Source organism: Nomascus leucogenys, chromosome 20 (assembly GCF_006542625.1).
Source record: "Nomascus leucogenys isolate Asia chromosome 20, Asia_NLE_v1, whole genome shotgun sequence".
Lineage (NCBI taxonomy): Eukaryota > Metazoa > Chordata > Mammalia > Primates > Hylobatidae > Nomascus > Nomascus leucogenys.
In genome coordinates this window covers 27,241,049-27,262,421 of record NC_044400.1, presented here as the reverse complement: position 1 = coordinate 27,262,421, position 21,373 = coordinate 27,241,049, and the positions used below count along the sequence as shown (strand labels likewise).

At 41.4% G+C, this 21,373-nt stretch overlaps 1 protein-coding gene across 23 annotated transcripts in view; it reads left to right on the top strand.

Annotated features, from left to right (window-relative positions):
• CLASP1 (cytoplasmic linker associated protein 1) overlaps positions 1-21,373 on the top strand; it is a 301,555-nt gene that overhangs the window by 118,730 nt on the left and 161,452 nt on the right. For all 23 annotated transcript variants that reach the window (XM_030801424.1, XM_030801422.1, XM_030801427.1 and 20 more), the window contains exons 4-7: positions 105-208; positions 1,017-1,108; positions 2,979-3,054; positions 13,169-13,266. In XM_030801424.1, coding sequence (XP_030657284.1) covers positions 105-208; positions 1,017-1,108; positions 2,979-3,054; positions 13,169-13,266 — 370 coding nt within the window. The remainder of the gene's footprint in view (positions 1-104; positions 209-1,016; positions 1,109-2,978; positions 3,055-13,168; positions 13,267-21,373) is intronic.

Here is a 21,373-nt window from a genome sequence, read left to right as displayed (position 1 = left end):
TTAGGTCAGGGGTTTGTCTTCCCACATAATTGAAATAGCAATACTTGGTGACCACAGACCCCCAAATAGGGTTTCATTTGATCAGTTTCCATTTTGATTTTCAGTGCTGCCAAGTCTAATAGACAGACTAGGAGATGCTAAAGACTCTGTGAGGGAGCAGGACCAAACTCTGCTGCTAAAGATCATGGATCAAGCTGCTAATCCCCAGGTAGGGGCAAGAGATGTGTTTTGAGGTCAGCTGGCCAGTGCGCATGCATGCACGTGCGAGGGTGTGTGTGTGTACTTGCACAAACGGTGTGACTCCACAGACTTAAGCTGATGTATTACAGATAAAAATTTTCACAGCATTCAAGCATCCAATCTGTTTCCCCATGCAAGATATTTAAATCAATAAGTCACAAAAGTATGAGATGAATAAATTAGTGGATTTAACATGGGGGTATTGAATAAATTAGTGAATCTAATATACTTAGTTTTAATCCATTAGACTCTTCAGCTCATTTATGTAACCGACTCTCCAATTCTCTGAAAAGAGGGAGCTGTGGTGTTTGGGGAGTCAGGAGGCCTGGCTGGAGCCCTGGCCCCTGTCTTCTAGTGAATTGGGGCTGTTGGGATGGACCAAAACAGCCCTGCCTTCCCAGCTTCTACTGTCCTTTATTGGGGGGTGATCAGAAAAAGCAGAGGGCAGTGTGAGTGTGTGATCTTTGGCAACTCACTGGCTCCTTTGGCCTTGCTTTCCTCACCCATAAAATGAGGACAGTTATACCTGTCTTTCAGGGTTCTTGGGAGAATTAAATGCAATTATGTAAATGAATGTTTTAAAAATTGTAATTTGGTATACTTGATAACATGATAGATGTCATCATTTTCCAGTATGCTCTTGAGAGGATTAAATGCGTTGGTAGAGGATGGAACTAATTTGGCACTCGTTAAGAGGCTTGCCTTCTATTGCTCCCTTACAAAGTGACAGCTGCAGCAGTCTTCTCCTTTCCTCACCTGTTCTTTGTCATCTGCAGTACGTATGGGACAGAATGCTTGGAGGCTTCAAACACAAGAATTTCCGTACTCGAGAAGGCATCTGTCTCTGCCTTATAGCAACACTCAATGCGTAAGTCTGGGATGAGCCTGACATTTTTACCTGGCTGAATTTTTTAAAACTTTTTTATTTTAAGATAATTACAGATTTACAGGAAGTTGCAAAGAAGTGTAGTGTGAGATCTCACCCTTGCCCAGTGTTAGCACCTTGAATAACTATGGTACAGCATCAGTACCAGGAGGTTGAGATTGATACAATCCCTAGAACTTGCGCAAATTTCTCAGGTAAAACCACATGTGCATTTGTGTGTATATACAACTGCACAGTTGCTGCAGGGGTCCTTCATGCTGCCGTGCGTAGCTGCATCCTGACCCCTGGCAACCATGAATCTATTTGAATTTCCGTGAATCTGTTCTCCCTCCCTATGATTTTGTCATTTCAAGAATGTTATGTAAGTGGAATTATACAATATGTAACCTTTTGAGTTTGTCTTTTTTTCACTCAGCATAATGCCCTTGAGGTTGTACTTGTCATTTGATAGTTCATTTTATTGCTAAATAAAATTCCTTGGTATAGATGTATCACAGTTGGTTAAACTAGTCACCTGTTGAAGAACATTTGCGTAATTTCCAGTTTTTGGCTTTTATGAATAAAGCTGCTATGAACATTCATGTACAAGTTTCTACATGAACATAAGTTTCCATGTCTCTTGGATCAGTGCCAAGAGTACACTTGCTGGGTGATTTGGTAAGTTCATTTTTACTTTAAAAGGTACTGCCAATTTTTTCCCCAGAGTTGTCCATACTGTTTTACATTCCTACCAGCAATGTCCGAATAGTCTGGTTTCTTCATACCCTTGCTAGCCATTGGATGTTGTCACTTTTTTATTTTAGCCATTTTTATATGTGTGTAGTAATACCTCATTGTGGTTTTAATTTGTATTTATCTAATGGCTATTGATGGTGAACATTTTCTTCATGTGCTTATTTGTAGGAGAGGCTTTTTAAAAATTACAAATTTCAAGCCTTTTTTCTGATTATGAAAAAATACTGTATATATCATAAAAATTTACACAAGGAAAAAATAAAGATTACTGTAATTCTGTTACCTTCAGATAATCACTGTTAAATTTGGTGCATTTTATCCTAACCTGTAAAGTTATGTTATTTTTAAAAACAAAATTGAGATTATAATGTTTATATTACTTGTAAATTTTTTCCATCTTAATATGTTAGCCTTTTCAGTGCCATTAAATTTGGCCATATGTAGCTGAAGCTTAAAAAAAAAAAAAAAAAAAAAAAAACTTCTAGCCTTTGATCACAGTAGCTCCAGTTCTAGGAATTTATGCTAAGGTAGTAGGCAGATTAACCAAGAGATTTTTATTCACAAAGGCTATTTGTCGTGATAGGGATGGTGATGGTGAAAATTGTAACTCAGATGTGCCCCAGTAGGGCAGTACTTGGCTCAGATGTGCCCCAGTAGGGTAGATGCTCTGATTTGATTGCAGTCTTTTCATCCAGCGGTATTGCCTGAATGTCTAGCTCTGCCACAGCACGTGGGAGAATTAAACAACATCCCTCAAGTGACTCGTAGTTGGCTTACAGTGACAGAACAGTAATGCAGAGGCAGCATCTGTGAGGCAAGCGGGACCTGGGGGGCTGGAGCTCTGGCCCAGCCTTAAAGGGTTAGGGCCAGATTGGCCAGAGCCCTGGGGGTCAGGAGGAAGACTCATCTGGGAGAAGCCACCCTAGGTTTTGAACTCTGTGCAAAGGGGCCATCAGACACATTTACTTTGAAGCCAGTGTGGATGGGATGGAGAGAGACTTGGTATGAGGTGGTGATGGGGATTGGGGAAACATGGAAAGGGCAGGTGTGGGCAGACAGGCATCTTTCTTTCTTTCCTCAGTTCTCACTAACAAGAAAGCACTCCTTTTGTTTTCAGCTCTGGAGCACAGACTTTAACACTAAGCAAGATTGTGCCACATATATGCAACTTACTTGGAGATCCAAACAGCCAGGTGAGTGAGAAGGAAAACCCTCGGGAGAAGTCATTGCTTACAGACTGTTGAGATGCATTCTGGTGTTCCGTCAGATGCATTCTGGTGTTCCGTGGTGGGTGGGACTGGAGTCCTAATCTTCATAGAACAATGATGATTATTTAAGAGATCCAGTACCCATTAGCATTTATAAAATATTTATACATTTAAATGTGTAAAATAAGTTTACATTTAAGTATAAAATTGGTAAATGTGGTGGCCACTCTGTCCTCTTCTATGCACAGGGCTGAGAAATCACTAGCCTAGAAATTGATGTTATCCAGACCAGCCTCCAAGATAAGATGTCTGGCCACCACTTCTGCAGCCAAAAGGGGTGGTGCCGGGGGTGGTGGTGCAGAATCCGCTGAGGTTGGGGAGAATGATTGGAAGAGGGTCTGAGGGGACTTTTCCGAGATGATGGGAATGTTCTACATTTTGCTTTGGGGGATGGCTCCACTGTGTATATCATTGTGGAAACTCCTCCAACTGAACCCTTAAGAACTGCACTTTACCTAAATTAACAAAAAGTACCACTTAGTGTGAGGGTAGGAGAGGAGCTGGCTGTCTCACCTGTGAGTTACCAGGCAATTCACAAAGTTGTACAAGTCTGGGCTGGAGAAATAGCATTGAACTCTCCTCCCAGTTCAATGCTATTTCTCAACCAGAGTCATTTTTATTATGTCATCTCATACAAACTGATAAGAATGATACTTCACTAGAAGAAGGGACAGAAAATGGAACAGTAATTTACAAGAGAAATATATATGGTCAGTGGCCTCTCCTGTGAAATCTTGGTTGATAACTGCTAAGTTACCCTCCCAGGAGGTTGTATCAGGCTGGCCTTCCACCCACCCTCTCCTGGCCTCTAGCTCCCCTGAGTCGGCACCCCTCCCCTCCTGCCCTCCAGGCCTTTTCCTTATCTTGCTGTTAGTTCCAGCAGCAGGCCTCTCTCCCTTCTCTTTGGCTGTTGTGCTGCTCCTTCCACCCCAGCCTCTCCCCTCCTCACTGCCTGTTGTCTGCTGTCTCCCTGCTTTCTTCTTCCACTCATGCCCTTTTTCAGCCTTTGTTGAAAATATATAGCATTAGGCCGGGCATGTGGTGGCTCATGCCAGTAATCCCAGCACTGTAGGAGGCCAAGGTGGGTGGATCACTTGAGGCCAGGAGTTTGAGACCAGCCAGGCCAACATGGTGAAACCCCATCTCTACCAAAAATAAAAAATTAGCCAGGCATGGTGGCGTTCACCTGTGATCGCAGCTACCTGGGAGCCTGAGGCACAAGAATCACATGAACCTGGGAGGCAGAGGTTACAGTGAGCCAAGATCGTGCCACTGCATTCCAGCCTGGGCAACCCAGCAAGATTTTTCCTTAAAAAAAAAAAAAAAAAAAAAAGGGAAAATATATGGCATTGGAAATAAATGTTTACACATTTTTATTTACTTAATCATACTTTATATTCAAAGTTAATTTAAAAATAAATTGTACTTTTTTAAAAAAGATTCTAAATTACCAAATAGATTATCGTTTTGTATCCTTCCTCCCTTTTGGCTTTGTTTCTGTTTTTGTTTTCTGTGGGAAAAATCCTTCATAGAGGCCACACTCTGGGGGTTTCGCTGCCACCACATGGAGTGCTCTAGCAGAGCAGAAAAGCCAACTTGCTGAGGTGATTCTCTCCTCATTCAGTTGCTGACTTTGGCCAGACAGGTGATGTGAATGTTCACACTGCCTGTGGAGATCTTAACAGCTGGGGTGGGCGGTGCAGGGCTGGCTCCTCTAAATGCACTTCTGTGGTGGGGCAGTATAAAAACACAGACCAGACCTACACCATCCAGAACTATAACAAGGGACGTTGTCTAGAGTCTGGTTTGGGGAGGGTAGCACTGCATGGCTGGGCACCACACTGCAGTCCATCCCACAGGGTCCCCTCGCTCACCCCCATTTCCCCCTTCTTCCTCTTTTTCTTCCACATATATTTAGCGAGAGCTCATGCTGTGGGCCTGTCTTGTCTGTGTGGGTCCTTGGGCTTTTTGGGGAAGGGGATGGAGATTACTAGCTTGATTTTGCTTCTGCGCCTCAAATTTTGCTTCTGCAACTGAGGTGGACCACATCCTCCAGAGGAAAGTGAAGGAAATGCCTTGTTGTCCTAGGGCTCTTCACTGATGAATAACCTCAGTATTTCCCCGCCCAAAAGATCATGGATTCGGTGTAGATTGTAAGAGACATTGGGAGTGGAATGTTAAGCACATTTAAAATTTTGAATGGGTACATTCTCATCCTTGAAGCTATTCAGATAAGCCTTGGAGAATGCCCTACTCTTCACAGGTTTTCCTTTTCTCTGAAGTTTTCTGCTAGAGGAGGCCTCGCTTAAACGTTCCTAAAGCTTTGGTAGAAAGGAGACAGGAAGGGCCTAGTCTGTTTTTGTGTTGGGCTACTCTCTGATACTATTTTTCTCCTTTAGAGCTAGGGTTAACTTTTAAGGTCTCTAGGGATTTTAACAAGATTTTCTTTATTTTAAAAGTACACAGATTAAATTTCAAATGATCAGCACAATCCCACATTCTCAAAATGTAGATTGTTGTTTAAGAGTTTAAGATAATGTCGAGTCTTTAACAGTTTGACATACTGTTCTAAAGTTGCCAAAAGGCAGAGTATGTTTAATATTAATACTTGAGCTACCTGACGCAATGTAAGACACCTGGGTTAAAGGCATAGATCCCTGCTTTGCATGTAATAGCTGACCTTGGAGTCACTTGGATTTTAAGCCTCAGTTTCCCCTTTGAAGTGGAGGCAGTGGGAAGTGCCTCACCCCTCAATCCTTATGAGAGTCCTCGCAAGTGAATGTTCTTAGGTGCAGGTGTGACCTGTTGGTCTAAATAGAAGACTCAGAAGGCCAAGTTACTCAGTATTCTCCTCATCATCTAAGATGGTCATTTTCGTTTGCAGAAATCATGCACCTACCATGTGCCAGTGGGTTTCTGAGAAACTCAGGTGTATAGTGCTTTAAATATATGAAAAACCTTAATTGTAGGATAGCCTTAGTGTCTTGAGATGTATTTGTGGTATTGACATAGCCATACTTATACCAAACATTGGCAGCCCTGGAGTAGACTATACACATACTGTCATATACCAGACACTAGTTTCACTACCAAAAATCAGGTGCTCCTGGACTTATTATGGGTAATAATAATAATACAACTGAAAAAAGTAGTACATTTAAATGGATTACATCTTACTGCTGTATAAATCATAAATAGATTGTATAATTTTAAAAAATAATTTATGAAGAAGCAAAGAGATAGTTTTTAAAAATAAGATAGAAAATGTGAGACTTGTTTAAAATGTTTCATTAAGCCAAAAATTCAAGTTAGCACTTCCTGCCTAGTGTCTTTAATGGCAGTTATACTTTTTGTGCCAGGAAGCCCTAGGCTTTGGCCAGGAATTTAGAGCCTATAGTGGTTTTGTGGGTTGAGTTCTAGGCCTGTGTGTCTGCTTTTGAAAAAGTTCTTATTATTTGTTTTGTTTTTTCATTTCCCCCACCTCATCCATAAGATGAGGTTGGTACTCTACGGGCAGCTTTCAGTATTCTGTAGTAGACAAGATTTACAGCTAGACTATTCCAAATTGAGCACTCTGAAAATAATCCATATATTCACATGTGCCTTAGGAATGTTTTGTCCGCACATATATTTGCATATGCGCGCGCACACACACACACACATACACAGACATACGATCAATCCATATCTCCCTTCTGCCAGGAAGTTCTGCCACCTACCTCCCCGATACTAACCAAGTTAATTATTCCTGCTTCTGGGGTTCTTGTGTAGCTTGCATGTGCTTTTGCTGTTGCCTTTATTTTAATTTTTTCATTAATCTTTCCTACTAGTCTCTGTACCTCTAGAGTTAAGATTATAACTTGTTCCTCTTTGCAGTTCCTGATGCCCCATAACTATTTGAATGACTTTCCCTTATTTGCCAAGTCTCAGGCCAGAGAGGACACTGTTGTATCAGTGTTGTCTCTGCACTCAGGCACCTGACCTAGTAGTCAGCCTCCAGCTCTTCATTTCCCCACAGCCAGTGTGCGGAGAATCCTCTCTCAGCTTTTCAGGCAGCGGCTAACAAAGACTGGATTTGGTGTTTAAAATTAACTCGGCAAGTGTTCATTTCCTTAGTGGTCTGAGTGCAGTGACTCAGAGCAGGGAAGCCGTTCAGAGTGGGCCACAGGTGTAGTGTGTGTGGGCTAGGATGCTTTTAGTTACAAGTAACTAAAAACCCAACTCAGAATCATTAGAGCAGTGGGGAAATGTGTCATTCTGCATGACGACAGGTCCTGACGTAGGAAGTTTCCGGGATCTGCCACTAGCTCGGAGCCAGAGTCCTGGGCATCTCAGCCTGTGCGCATTGCCCCCCAGAGCTCTCAGCACAGGCATAGCACAGGTACAGCTGCCGCACGCATGCATGGTTGGCCTGGCGGAGAGGAGGCTGCTGCTTCGTGAGCTCCTCTTCTGTTTTCAACTTTCATATCAAAAGGTTCAAACATGCACATAAGCAGTGAGAGTGCCATAAAGCGTCCCCATGTGCCATCAGCTCATTCAACAAGGCCAGTGCAGTTTTGTCTTTTTCCCCTCCTCCATCCCATTATTTTGAAGCAAAAGTTAGATTATTTTGAAGCAAATCTTAGGCCACATTTATTTAACTCTTAAATATTTTAAAAGATAGACTTTTTTTTTCCTTCAAAAACATAACCTTAATACCATTGTCACCTCCTATGCCCCGAGAATCAGCAGTGCTCTCCTATCGTCAAATACCCAGCCAGTGTTCACTTTTCCCTGAATGTCTTTTTCCAAGAGCAGAGAAATGTTTTCCAGAAGCTTTCCCATAGATTCCCCTCATGTTTCATTGTTGGAGAGTTGCATTCCATGTCCCTGTGTGACCCAGCTGCTGGGAAGGGACTAGAATTATGTGATGGCCGTACACTAAGGATGTACCTCCTGAGCTGAGAGAAGCTTTTCTTCCTGGAGGTGGGGATTTCAGTACGAAGTCTGTGCTTGTTGATGAGGACAGGGCAGTGGCTGTAACAGAGGCAGCCAGTGGTCCGAGGCATCCTAACAATAGGAATTCCCTTGACTAGGTAAGAAAAGCCTGAGTTCTGCCTGAAAACTTTTGATTTCATCTTCGTAGCACCTCACCTACCCTTTTGCAGGCAGGCCAGCAGAGGGTTGTGTCCAGTGGGACTCCCAGTGCTGACTGCTGGCCCTCGTGTTGAGTTTGGTCGTTTTCAAAGCCTAAAACATCTTGAAACATATGATGACCATTGCTAATTCCGTGCTGTTTCCAGCTGGACAGAGCTCAGCAGGAGGGAGGAGCACCTCTGCTGCTGGCTTGACAGAGCTCCCATGCGGCCCTGCCACAGTTGCAGCCTGGGAACCAGGGGTGGGCTGTTGGGCACAGCTGTGCTGGGGTGCTGGGGTACCCACTCTCCAAGGCACTGGCTGTGGGGCTGTGCTGGGTTCTAGGAGGACAGGGTGGATTTAGGGTCTCATCAGTTTATAGACTGCTTCCCTGTCCCCCACCCTAGGGCAGAAGCCTTCCTTTGAGTTTTTTGCTTTGCAGGAAGCCTTTATTTTGGCATTCACATTAAGGTGCAATGCGCTGGTGAGAAGAATGTTAGCTTGCCCCCAGAGAGGTGCCCCAGCCTGCCATTCCTGATCTGTGGGCCTTGGGCAGATGACTAACCTTGCCAGCCTCTACACCCTCCAGTGTGCAGTGACTATGAGGAAGGAAGGAACAACATGGTCAGACACTGGAGACCTTAGATTCTGTAAAGCATGCATATAAGACCTGGCAGAGCGTGCTGCATGTATGAGGCTCTTGTCTTTTTGCAGTCTTCATGGCCTGACACATTGCAGTGCCTTTCTGTGGTGAGCCTGAGGGGTCAGCAGGGAGAGGCAGTGCGAGACCAGTGAGAGCCTGTGTAGAAGCGAATAGCTGCATTGTCCTTCAGTCTCAGCTGAATGGCTTTTATTTAAACCTCTTCTCTATTAGAGTGTCCTACTTTGCAGTACCAAGGAATATCTGTTCATCTGCAGTTCTTCAGTGAAGAATAGTTTAGACCCCTAAATGCTATCTGACCCTGTAACTTTCTAGGTCTAAGGAATGATTATTTTAAAGGATAAAGATGTTGGTTTAAAAGATATAGATAACACTAGCCATTGTGTTGATTGCTTTATAGATACAAACTGTAGGCCACAAACTGCTGGCATAAAGCTGGTTTCAGCCAATAGATTCTCGGGTGTGTGTATGCTTGTGCCTGCAGAATGTTTTAATTTTACATTTTGAGTTCAGATGAGTTTATATTTGGGAGATTTATATTTTTAACTTTTCTTGAAAGGATAGAAGGTCTGGTAAAGCTGTGCTTCCATTCCTCTGTGGCTGGGTGGTGCTGGCCCGTCTGCCTGAGCCTCTGTACCTTATCTCTCTTCTGTCCCTGCCTCCAGGGTTCCCTGCCAGTGCCATTTGTCACCCTGCACTCAGCCTGCTGCAATCACTCACTCCTCATGTCACTGTCTGGCCTGTGTAGGCGTTTCAGTTCATTTTCACATAGTAGGCACTCAAATATTTGTTGAATGAAACTGTAAATTCTTTCAGTCCTCAGAACAACCCTAAATTTATAGAGGAGGAAATTGAGACCAAAGGAGTTCTGGTGTTTTGTCTAAGGTTACACAGCTCCCTAAATGGCCAAGTAGGTCCTTAAGTCTACTTATTAATATTTGACTCTAAAGCTAGTAATTTTTCCAGTAAATCTCTTAAACGTTTATGGCCCAGACTTTCTAAGTAGCTGACTGGGTATTGATTGTTCTTTAAAGAGATCACCCATTGAGATTTGCTTTGAGCAGATGTTATCCCTAGAAACTAAGCAAAATGGTGATACGCTTTAATAATAATACTCAAGGTATAGTAGCATTGACTACTTCTGTAATATGTGCATTTTTCTTTTTTTATTTTTCTTGAGACAACGTCTTGCTCTGTCACCCAGGCTGGACTGAAGTGGTGTGATCTCGGCTCACTGCAACCTCTGCCTCCTGGGTTCAAGCGATTCTTGTGCCTCAGTGTCCCAAGTAGCTGGGACTAACAGGCGCTTGCCACCATGCCTGGCTAAAGTTTTTTTTTTGTATTTTTAGTAGAGATGAGGTTTCACCATGTTGGCCAGGCTGGTCTCCAACTCCTGACCTCCAGTGATCTGCCTGCCTTGGCCTCCCAAAGTGCTGGGATTACAGGCATGAGCCACTGCGCCCGACCGTATTTTTAATGTAAAAATGTTCCCTAACATTAGAAATTATTTTTTGCCCCAAAAATAAACTGATAATCTGTGTTTGTCAGCTCTGGCTGCCGTAACAAAATGCTGTAGACTGAGTGAGTTAAACAACAGAAATTAGTTTTCTCACAGTTTTGGAGGCCAGATTCTGGTTGGGGCTCTCCTCCTGGCTTGTAGATGGCTGCCATCTCACTATGTGCTTATGTGACCTCTTCTGTGTGTGTACCCAGCTCTCTGGCTTCTCTTATGAGGACACTAATCCTCTAATTTTAGGGTCCTGCCATCATGACCTCATTTAACCTTAATTGCATCCTTTTTTTTTCTTTTTTTTGAGACGGGGGTCTCGCTCTGTCACCCAGGCTGGAATGCAGTGGCGTGATCTCAGCTCACTGCAACCGCTGCCTCCCGGGTTTAAGTGATTCTCCTACCTCAGCCTCCCAAGTAGCTGGGATTACAGGTGTGCACCACCATGCCCAGCTGATTTTTGTATTTTTTAATAGAGATGGGGTTTCACCATGTTTGCCAGGCTGGTCTCGAACTCCTCACCTCGAACTCGCCTGAACTCGAACTCCTGAACTTAAACTCGCCTGCCTGGGCCTTCCAAAGTGCTGGGATTATAGGCACGAGCCACCATACCCAGTTACCTCCTTTTTCTAAAAAAAAAAAAAAAAAAAAAAAAGCTTGAGTCTTGCTTTGTCTCTGAGGCTAGAGTGTGGTGGTAGGATTATAGCTCACTGCAGCCTCCAACTCCTGAGCTTGAGTGATCCTCCTACCTTAGGCCCCCCAAGTAGGTAGGACTGTAGGTGAGTACCAACTGGCCCAGCTAATTAAGAAAAATTTTTTTTGTAGAGATGGGCACTCACTTTGTTGCCCAGGCTGGTCCCAAACCCCTGGGCTCAAGCTATCCTCCTACCTTGGCCTCCCAAAGTGCTGGGATTACAGGTGTGAGCCACCATGCTCTGCCCTTAATTGCATCCTTGTAGGCCCTATCTTGAAATATATTGGAGAATTAGGGCTTCATCATTTGAATTTTGGGGGCACACAGTTCAGTCCATAGCATGAGGTTTTGGGTGACAATATAACCTAAGATTTGCCTTTTTCCACTGGAAGAGATAAAAATTATGAGTAAAGTTACCTGTCCTATAACACTGTTAAATCAGAGGACTCCCTTCAGTATTTCAAACTGTAAATTTTTGTTTGTATTCCTACTTCTTTTCTCTTCCATTCTGCACTACCTTGATGTTGTACTCCCATCTTTGCTTACTGAATTAAGCATAGCCTCCCCAGTACCACCTGGCCTTGGTTCCATTTTATGTTTTAAAAATGTCTTTCTTCTTACCTTTTTATTTGCAAATTTTTTTAACATACAGAGAAAGTGAGTGTATTTACCAGTTAACATTTGTCACATCTGTTCTGTATCTCTGTGTACACACATACATACATATACAGACACATACTTTTTTCTTGAGCCATTCGAAAGTAACATGCAGATATAATGATTTTTTTTTCTTTCTTTCTGAGACAGAGTCTTGCTCTGTTGCCCAGGCTGGAGTGCAGTGGTGCCATCTCAGCTTACTGCAAACTCTGCCTCCTGGGTTCAAGGGATTCTCCTGCCTCAGCCTCCTGAGTAGCTGGGACTACAGGTGCATGCGCTACCACGCCCTGCTAATTTTTTTTTATTTATAGTAGAGACAAGGTTTCACCATGTTGGCCAGGCTGGTCTGGAACTCCTGACCTCGTGATCTGCCTGCTTCGGCCTCCCCAAAGTGCTAGGATTATAGGCGTGAGCCACCGCGCCCGGCTTATAATGATATTTTTAACCCTAGACATATCAGTGTGTATCATTTAATAACAAGGATATTTTCTTATATAAACTCATGCCATTTTTCTCACCCTGGAAATTTAACATTGATACAGTGATGTGTAATATACAGTCCGTATTCAAATTTCCCCAGGTTAAAAAAATAAATCTACCCTGTCTCTCACACCTTATTTCGTATTTCATGCTGCTTTCTTAGTTTGTATCTGGTCTGGCCAGACTGGCATACTTCCTCTTCCTGAAGCATGTGCTGTGCATGTCTGCTTTCATGCCTTTGCGCAGGCTGTGTCTTATTCGGAATCCGCTCATTCCATCTGGACCTGTTGAAATCCTGCTGTTCCACGCACTTTACAGTGGTTTCTTCCTCATACGGCATCCGTTGACATCCCCTAATGTGATTGCTCCCTTCTTTAAACCACAAGCTCTTCATGCTCTTGAATAATGTTTATTGCATCATGCCCTGTAATGTAGAATTTTAGGACTTTTTAAAAATCTCCTTCTTAGGACTAGGGGCTTCTTGAGTATGGGACTTCATATAGCCTGTACTACCCATTTTTGTTGCTCATTAAGTATTTGTTTCATTGACTTAAATCCAGAGTGTTTTACATGGGGTTTTATTTTTAGTATCATTTATTTATAGTGTTGTTTCTTAATTTGGAAAGATGGTCTGAAAATTCCAGTTTTCCAAAATCACCTTAAAGAATGGAAAGAACTAAGGATATGGACTTTGCCGTGTATATAGGGATGGGGGTCCCACAGTTTTACTACCCTTTGACATTGTATCAGCAAAGTGAAAACCGTCAAACATGGCTTTCTCTAGACAAATGTATGTAAGGATTGTATTCACAGTTGCACTGGTAAAATGGTGATAAATTGGGGTGGTATATGGCCTGTTGTGTCCTAGCAGGATTTGCTGGGGGATGACACAGAGCAGCTGTAAGATCTCTTCTTTTATATCTAGGTTCGAGATGCAGCAATAAACAGCTTAGTGGAAATTTACAGACATGTAGGAGAACGTGTGAGGGCAGATCTCAGTAAAAAAGGATTGCCACAGTCCCGGTGAGTGCAGATTTTTTCCTTTCTTCTGCTACCCCGCCCCCATTCTTTTCCAGTTAATACCTTGATTTGCAATACTTTGTCTGTCGTGGTTATTTTATTCAAAGAATATACGGTTAGAGGGTAGTTGGAGATTTTGTCCAGATCATACATCAGGGGTCCGCTCCCATTCCAATTCCTCAGAAATGAGACTTTCTCACTCAGACAGCTGGCCAGGTCCCATGCCACATACTGATTTTAAAAGTAATTGGTATTGAAAAATTCAACACTCTTACAGTTTTATGGTTCTATATCTATGATTCTATATCTATATCTGTACAGACAGCACTTAGTATAGTAGGTGCTTAGAATATATTTGAATGAATGAAGCCATTCCAGAATGGGTTTGGATAAAAATTCGTAAGTTATAATTTTGGAAATCATGTTTTAAATGTAACTTTCTGTTTTCATGTCATTCTCAATGTGTATAAGCCCATGCAAGGGGATCAACGTCTCATCAGACCCAAGACAATTGGAGTCCACAAATGTGACTTTGTTATAGTCCAAATTTTTAAAATAATGTAATGATCAGATATGTATAATTTTAACTGTGATGGAGAAACTTAACACCAAATTAATTCCAAACTTTTACCCTGAGTCATTCCTTTAAGGGGGAAAGTAGTGTTAAAATTCCAGACAGATCTGGAGTGGACTCACAGCGCAGCTTATCTGAGCCTGTCATTTTGTCCATGGAAACCCCAGAGGCCTAGAAACATGAAGTGACTTTTGAGAGATTACACAGCTACTAAGAGAGAGAACAAAGTTCAAAACCCTGTTCTTCTGACTTGCCTTTTAATTTTCTCTGCCCTGTTTCACAAAAGAGTTTATGGCATACTGGGCATCTGGAAATAGGATGGAATATTGAAATATACAGGAGTCAACCGTCTTGATGTCTCTAAGGCAAACATGACGGCAGTGGGCCTCAGACCCTCAAGTGGCGGCTCCACGGGCAGACAAGTGGACTGTGCTTCCTTGTGGTTGAGAGTCATGCCTGATCTGGAATTGCTGTCACCATGTGTGCACAGGATGATTAGATGGGAATAAAACTACTTTTCATGTTCTTTACAAAGGATAATCTGTAATAATAGTTTTTTTTTTTTTTTAAATTCCTGTGTTTTGTGAACCTCAGCCTTCTGGTCTTTGAATATATGGTGAGAACACAGGAGGAAGAAGAACTCAATAGCAATACTTAACAATCTCTGAGGGAAAGTTGGAGGGTACAGATGAGCAGAGAAGGCATGATATCAAGGGAAGGGACTGTTTAATGACAAAGTCACCATGATTGTTGGGAAAACAGGTCTCGAGAGTGAAACCCTGCCCTGCTGCAGGGATGGCCTCATGCCATGCTGTGTAACTTGATGTGACCCCAGACCATGAATCCACCATTTTACACAGTTTTAACAGGAGGCTTCCTCTGTATTTTTGGAGGGTAACCACAGCAAACTAGCAAATCAGGGGGAAATGACATGGTGAAACCGAGATCTAGAGAGGTGAGTGCAGGAAAGAGTTAATGCAGCTGGCCTGAGACTGCTGTCCTTAGAAAGGCCTGCTTACAGGCGTGGCCCCATGCTGGTGTCTAGAAATGTGGATTTAGGGAGGGCCCCCACCATTCCCAACAAGTGGAATAAGAGTGGCTCACTGTGTCAAACTGCACAGCACAATTTGGATTATGCTGAATACCTGCTTTCCTTCTGGGAGTCTGGCATTTTGTTAAGTGCCAGGCAGAGGGTGTTTACATGACCAGCCCCCAGGAAAAACCCCGGGCACTGAGTCTCCAAGGAGCGTTCCTGATAGAAGGCATATCACTTGTGTTGTTACACCTCACTGCTGAGGGATTAAATGTGTCCTGTGTGACTCTTCCAGGAGAGTCTCTAGGATGCTTGCCTGGTATCCTCTGGATTTCACCCCATGCACCTTTTTCCTTTGCTGATTGTGCTTTGTATCCTTTTGCTATAAAAAATCACAGCTGTGACTATGATTGTGCTGAGTCCTGTGAGTCTTCCTAGTGAGCCAGTAAGCCTGGGGGTGGTCCTGGAGATCCCCAACACAGTGGGACCTCAGAGGCCTGGATGCCAGAGCTGGAGTTAAAGCCTTTTCCAGCTCTTAGTCACATGTTTCTCAGGTTCTTCACATGACCCCCTCCTTCTCTTTCTTTCTTTTTTTTTTTTTTTTAATAAAAAACATTTAAAATGTGCTACAAAAGAACTTGGACCTCTGAATAGAAATGAGGGTTTCTGCTAGCTCACATGACCTAAAATCCTCCTACAAATTCTCCAAAATGGAGAGGGTGTTCTTAGGGAAATGGACCCGCACCCTTCACATCCATATTGTGACACTTTGGCAGACACGAGTGCTTGGAGAACTATGCTGTTCTTTCAAAACCTTACTCTAGTGAGAGAAGCTGAAACTTCAAGTTTCTTTGCATTTACTACAAGACAGTACCTAAGATCTAGAACTCTGAGGGGCAGAGGCTCCAGTTACCACCTTTGTTTTTGTGCCCAAATGGAATGAGGCTTTTATGGTATCAGAGAACTTCAGTATCTGCTATATGTGGCTCCACATGGGTGACTGGATTACCTGAATAGTCTAGACTTCTCTTACATCATTATAGATTTTTTAGTAATTTTGTGAGCACAGATTTTTCAACTTAGCAAGTTTCCATAGGACTATTACAATATGTAAAATTTGCTTAATGCTTTCCAAAACTTGGATTTAGTTCTAAATTAAAAATGTCTTCATAAGAGTTTGTTCACCAAGAGAGTTTGTTGAGAAGAATATGATTAATTATATCTCTAAGAAATACATGGTGAAGAAAATGCCTTAGTGAGATCACCTAAATGACATAAATAGCAAGAGTAGTAATCCCATTCAAGCAACAATTTTCTTTGTCCATTTCACAGTTGAGAAAAGAGACCTGTACAACCAGCTTCACTTTGGAGGAGCTGGAATTAGGGATCAGGGCCATTTGTTGTTATTTCAGTCTTCTCTTCTTGTGGCCAAAATCATATCGAGCCAGATAATAAAGCGGAAGTAGTTAACAAAATCTTCATGTTGAGGGTCTCCCTACTTACGTGGGGTCTCACAGTAGTTGAGGCCCTAAAGGTATAGAATATTTGACCATTTAACATGGTTTTTACATGTATTATTATAGTTCATGTACATATGTTCAGAAAATAAATAACTTTTAGCCATCATAAGATATCATGTAGTTGTGTGATACTCTGTGAGGCATGCTTGACAACTTAATAAAATGTTAACTCTTTGTTACTTTCATAGACTTTCAGCATATCTTGACATTCACTCTCATCCCATTGAATCTTCTAGAAAATATTTTTAGTCAGTATCACATATTTTAGTTTGCAGAGTGTTGGGAAAAAGTTCACTGATGTTAAATTTCTTCTGGGATCATCATTTGGGAACCAAGCTTCTGAAAAACAGTGGCTTTAAACCTGAAGATAATTTAACTTATAGACAGGGCTGAGATATAGATCACTTGATTCATTATAACTATTTGGTAGCTTACATTGTGAACCTACTTTTTTAAAAAACAGATTTCATAATATTTACTCATTTGCTATCTATTTTAAAATTTATAAACATTCATCAGGTTTTATTACTTAATGATTGTTTCAGAAAGGGAAAATTGTTACTTTAAAATTTTTAACTTGCTTGCTAAAGCTTTAGTGTTAAAGAGAACCCAAGGTGAAAGCAGATGATAAATTGCTCTGAGACATCATTTATTTTTAATTTTATTTTTTGTCATAGTTATTTGTACACACAGAGATTCAACTAGATTAATAAGATACATTTTTGAACAGACAGTTCCTCACTCTTTCTGCCATTTTCTGCTCCTCAGAGGCAAATGCTGTCAACTGTTTTTATTGATCCTTATGTTATTTACTGTTCTCCTAATAATTGGCAGGTATTGCTATTTACAAATTTTTTGTCACTATAAGAATTATACTTTTTACTATGGAGGCTGAATTTCAGCTCTCTCTCTCTCTCTCTTTCTTTTTGAGATGGAGTTTCGCTCTTGTTGCCCAGGTTGGAGTGCAATGGCGTGATCTCAGCTCACCACAACCTCCGCCTCCTGGGTTCAAGTGATTCTCCTGCCTCAGCCTCCCGAGTAGCTGGGATTACTGGCATGCACCACCATGCCTGGCTAATTTTGTATTTTTAGTAGAGATGGGGTTTCTCCATGTTGGTTAGGCTGATCTTGAACTCCCGACCTCAGGTGATCCACCCGCCTTGGCCTCCCAAAGTGCTGGGATTACAGGCATGAGCCACTGCCCCTGACTGCTCTTTTTTCTCTTAACCTCCCTCATATATACTTCCAATCTCCTCATCTACCAAATAAAGTCATATTTTAATTTTGGTAAGGACAACATATAGTTCATATTATGATTATGAATGCTATTTACAGTTCACTATTAATATTTGGTAAAGTATGATTACCTTTTTCTTACAACTTTTTGTTTTTCCTGGGGTTAATAATTGTTTTAGTTTCATTTGTATAGTTCTCTATATACTTACTGCATATTCATACTTTCTACTTGCTAACCTCTCTGCCAGTTGTGTAAGTCTGTGAAGCCTGTTTCAGCCTGGACTGGCTGCCGTCACTGCCTTTTGCAAAACCATCATCCTGACACCACTTTGTCATCCTGTGTCTTTGCTTCACATTTCTCGGCAGGTGCATCTGCTGTTTCTTGGAGACCAGGCCTTTTCTTTGTTGGTTCATTCATTCATTCATTCATTCATTTGCTCATTTATTTTTTAAAATTATTTTTATTTATTATTATTATTTTTTGAGGCAGGATCTCGCTCTGTTGCCCAGGCTGGAGTGCAATGACATGATCATTGCTCACTGCAGCCTTGACTTCTTGGGCTCAAGTAATCGTTCCACCTCGGCCTCCCAAGTAGCTGAGACTACAGGCGCATGCCACCATGCACGGGTAATTTCTGTATTTTTTGTACAGATGAGGTTTTGCCATGTTGCCCAGGCTGGTCTCTGTCTGATTTTTTTTGAATCACTAATTCAATCTCTCTACTTGTTAGGGGTCACTGATTTAATTTCTCTACTTGTTAGGGGTCTATTCAGATTTTCTGTTTCTTTTTGAATCAGTTTTGGTAGCTTGGGTCTCTGTAGGAATTTAGTCATTTTATCTTGGTTATCTAATTGTTGGCATATAATTGTTCATAGAATTCCCCTGTAATCCTTTTTATTTGTACATGCTCAGCAGTGATGCCTTCCCTTTCAAGGTTCTTATTTCATTAATTTGAGCCTTTGCTCTTCTGGTCAGTCTAGTTAAGGTTTGTCAATTTTTGCCTTTTCAAAGAACTAACTTCTGGTTTCATTGATTTTTCTGTTTCCCCTGTTGTATATATTTTGCTTATTTCACTCTAATCTTTACTTTTGATTGGTTTGATGTACTTGTCTTTTTCCAGTTTTTTAAGATGGAAGGTTATTGATTTTTTTTTTTTTTTTTTTTTTTTTTGAGACAGAGTCTTGCTCTGTCACCCAGGCTGGAGTGCAGTGGTGCAATCTTGGCTCACTGCAAGCCCCGCCTCCTGGGTTCACACCATTCTCCTGCCTCAGCCTCCCGAGTAGCTGGGACTACAGGCGCCCACCACCAGTCCTGGCTAATTTTTTGTATTTTTAGTAGAGATGGGGTTTCACCGTGTTAGCCAGGATGGTCTCGATCTCCTGACCTTGTGATCCACCCTCCTTGGCCTCCCAAAGTGCTGGGATTACAGGCGTGAGCCACCGCGCCCGGCCCAGGTTATTGATTTGAGATCTTCTGTTTTAATGTAGACATTTACACCTATGAATTTCTAAGTACTTTAGCTGTATTCCGTAAGTTTTGATATGTTAATGTTTTCATTTATCTCAAAGTATTTTCTAATTCCTTTTTGTTTTCATTTTTGAGTTATTTGTTAGGAGTGTTTGATTTCTACATTTGTTTGTTTCTCATTTCTTTTTGTTATTAATTTCTGATTTTATCCTATTGTGGTTAGAGAACATAATTTGTATGCTTTCAGTTATTTGAAATTCTTTTTTTTTTTAATTAAAAACATTTTTTTGAGGCAGAGTCTCACTCTTTTGTCCAGGCTGGAGTGCAGTAGTACAGTCTTGGCTCACTGCAACCTCTTCCTCCTGGGTTCAAGCAATTCTTGTGCTTCAGTCTCCCAAGTAGCTGGGATTACAGATGTACACCGCCACACCCGGCTAATTTTTGTGATTTTAGTAGAGACGAGGTTTTGCCACATCGGCCAGGATGATCTCAAACTTCTGCCCTCATGTGTTCCACCTGCCTCAGCCTCCCCAAGTGCTGGGATTACAGCCCAGCTTGGTCCACCGTGCCCAGCTTGAAATTTATTGAGGCTTATGTTTGTGGCATGGCATGTGGACTCCTGGATAATGTTCCATGTACACTTGAAAAGAATCTGTAAGGCAGGCCCAGTGGCTCATGCCTGTAATCCCATCCCTTTGGGAGGCCGAGACAGAAGGACTGCTTGAGCCCAGGAGTTCAAGACCAGCCTGGGCAACATGAGACCCCGTTTCTACAAAAAAATTAAAAAATTAGTTGGGTGTGATAGCGTGTGCCTGTGGTCCTAGCTACATGAGACGCTGAGGCAGGAGAATCTCTCCAGCTTGGGAGGTTGAGGTTGCAGTGAGCTGAGATCGTGCCACTGCACTCCAGCTTGGGTGACAGAGAGAGACCCTGTCTCAAAAAAGAAGAATCTGTATTCTGATATTGTTTGTTTGAATGTCTTATAGATGTTTGTTCTAGTTGGATTATAGTGTCATTGAAGTCTTATTTTCTGGTTGATCCTCTTTCTGGTTTTTAAAATCCATTAAGGAATGTACATATTGAAGTTTCCAGTTAATACTGTTGAATTATCTATTTCTCTCTTCAGTTGTCACTTTTTGCTTCCTGTATTTTGGGCTCTGTTCTTAGGTGCATATATGTTTATAATTGTTATGATCCCCTGAGCATTGACTCTTTTACTATTGTAAAATGTCTTTCTTTGTGCACAGAGAGAAGTTTTGTCTTAAGGTCTGTGTTGTTATCACTGTAACCATTCTAGCTCTCTTTTGTGTACTGTTTGCATGAAATATCTTTTTCCATCCTTTACTTTTCAACCACTTTGTGACTTTGAATCTTAAGTGTCTCTTAGGCTGGGTGTGGTGGCATGTACCCCCAGTTCTAGCTACTGGGGAAACTGAGGCAGGAGGATGACTTAAGCTCTAGTTCAGCCTGGGCAACCTAGTGAAACCCCATCTTTTATAAAAAAAAATAAATACAATGAGTCTCTTGTAGACACTATAAAGTTGAGTCTTATTTGTTTATGCAGTCTGACTTTTTTTAACTTTCTGTTGGAGTGTTTAATCTATTTATATTTAATGTAGTATGATAAGATAGAATTTATGTCTGCAGGTGTGCTATTTATGTTCTGTATGTCATGACTTGTTTCTTGTTCCTCTGTTACTGCGTTATTTTGTATTAAATAGATATTTTCTAGTGTACTGCTATAACTTTCTGTTTATTTTAGTTTTTTGGGGGGGAATTATTTGCAGTTGCTCTGGGGCTTACAATTAACATCTTTAAACAGTCTAGTTTAAATTGATACTATTTAATTTCAGTATTAAAAACTTCTACTTAGCTCTGTTTTCTTTTTCTTTTTTGCTATTGTCATGCAAATTACATCTTTATACATTATAAGCCCACCAATGCATATAGTTCTATAATTATTGCTTTATGCAGTTTATTTTTAAGTTATGTAGGACAAGAAAAGAGCTAAGAACAAAAATACCTTTATACTATATTTTATATTTACCTATGTAGTTATTTTTACTTTTTTTTTTTATTTCTTCATGTGGATTTGAGCTGTTGTACAGTGTCCTTTCATTTCAACCCAAAGGACTGTTGTTTTTCATTTATCTGGTAATATCTTAAGTTCTCCTTTGTTTTTGGTGAATAGTTTTGTTACATATAGAATTCATGGCTGATTGTCTTTTTAATTTCAGAACTTTGAATATATTATCTATTCCCACCCTGCTCCACTCTGG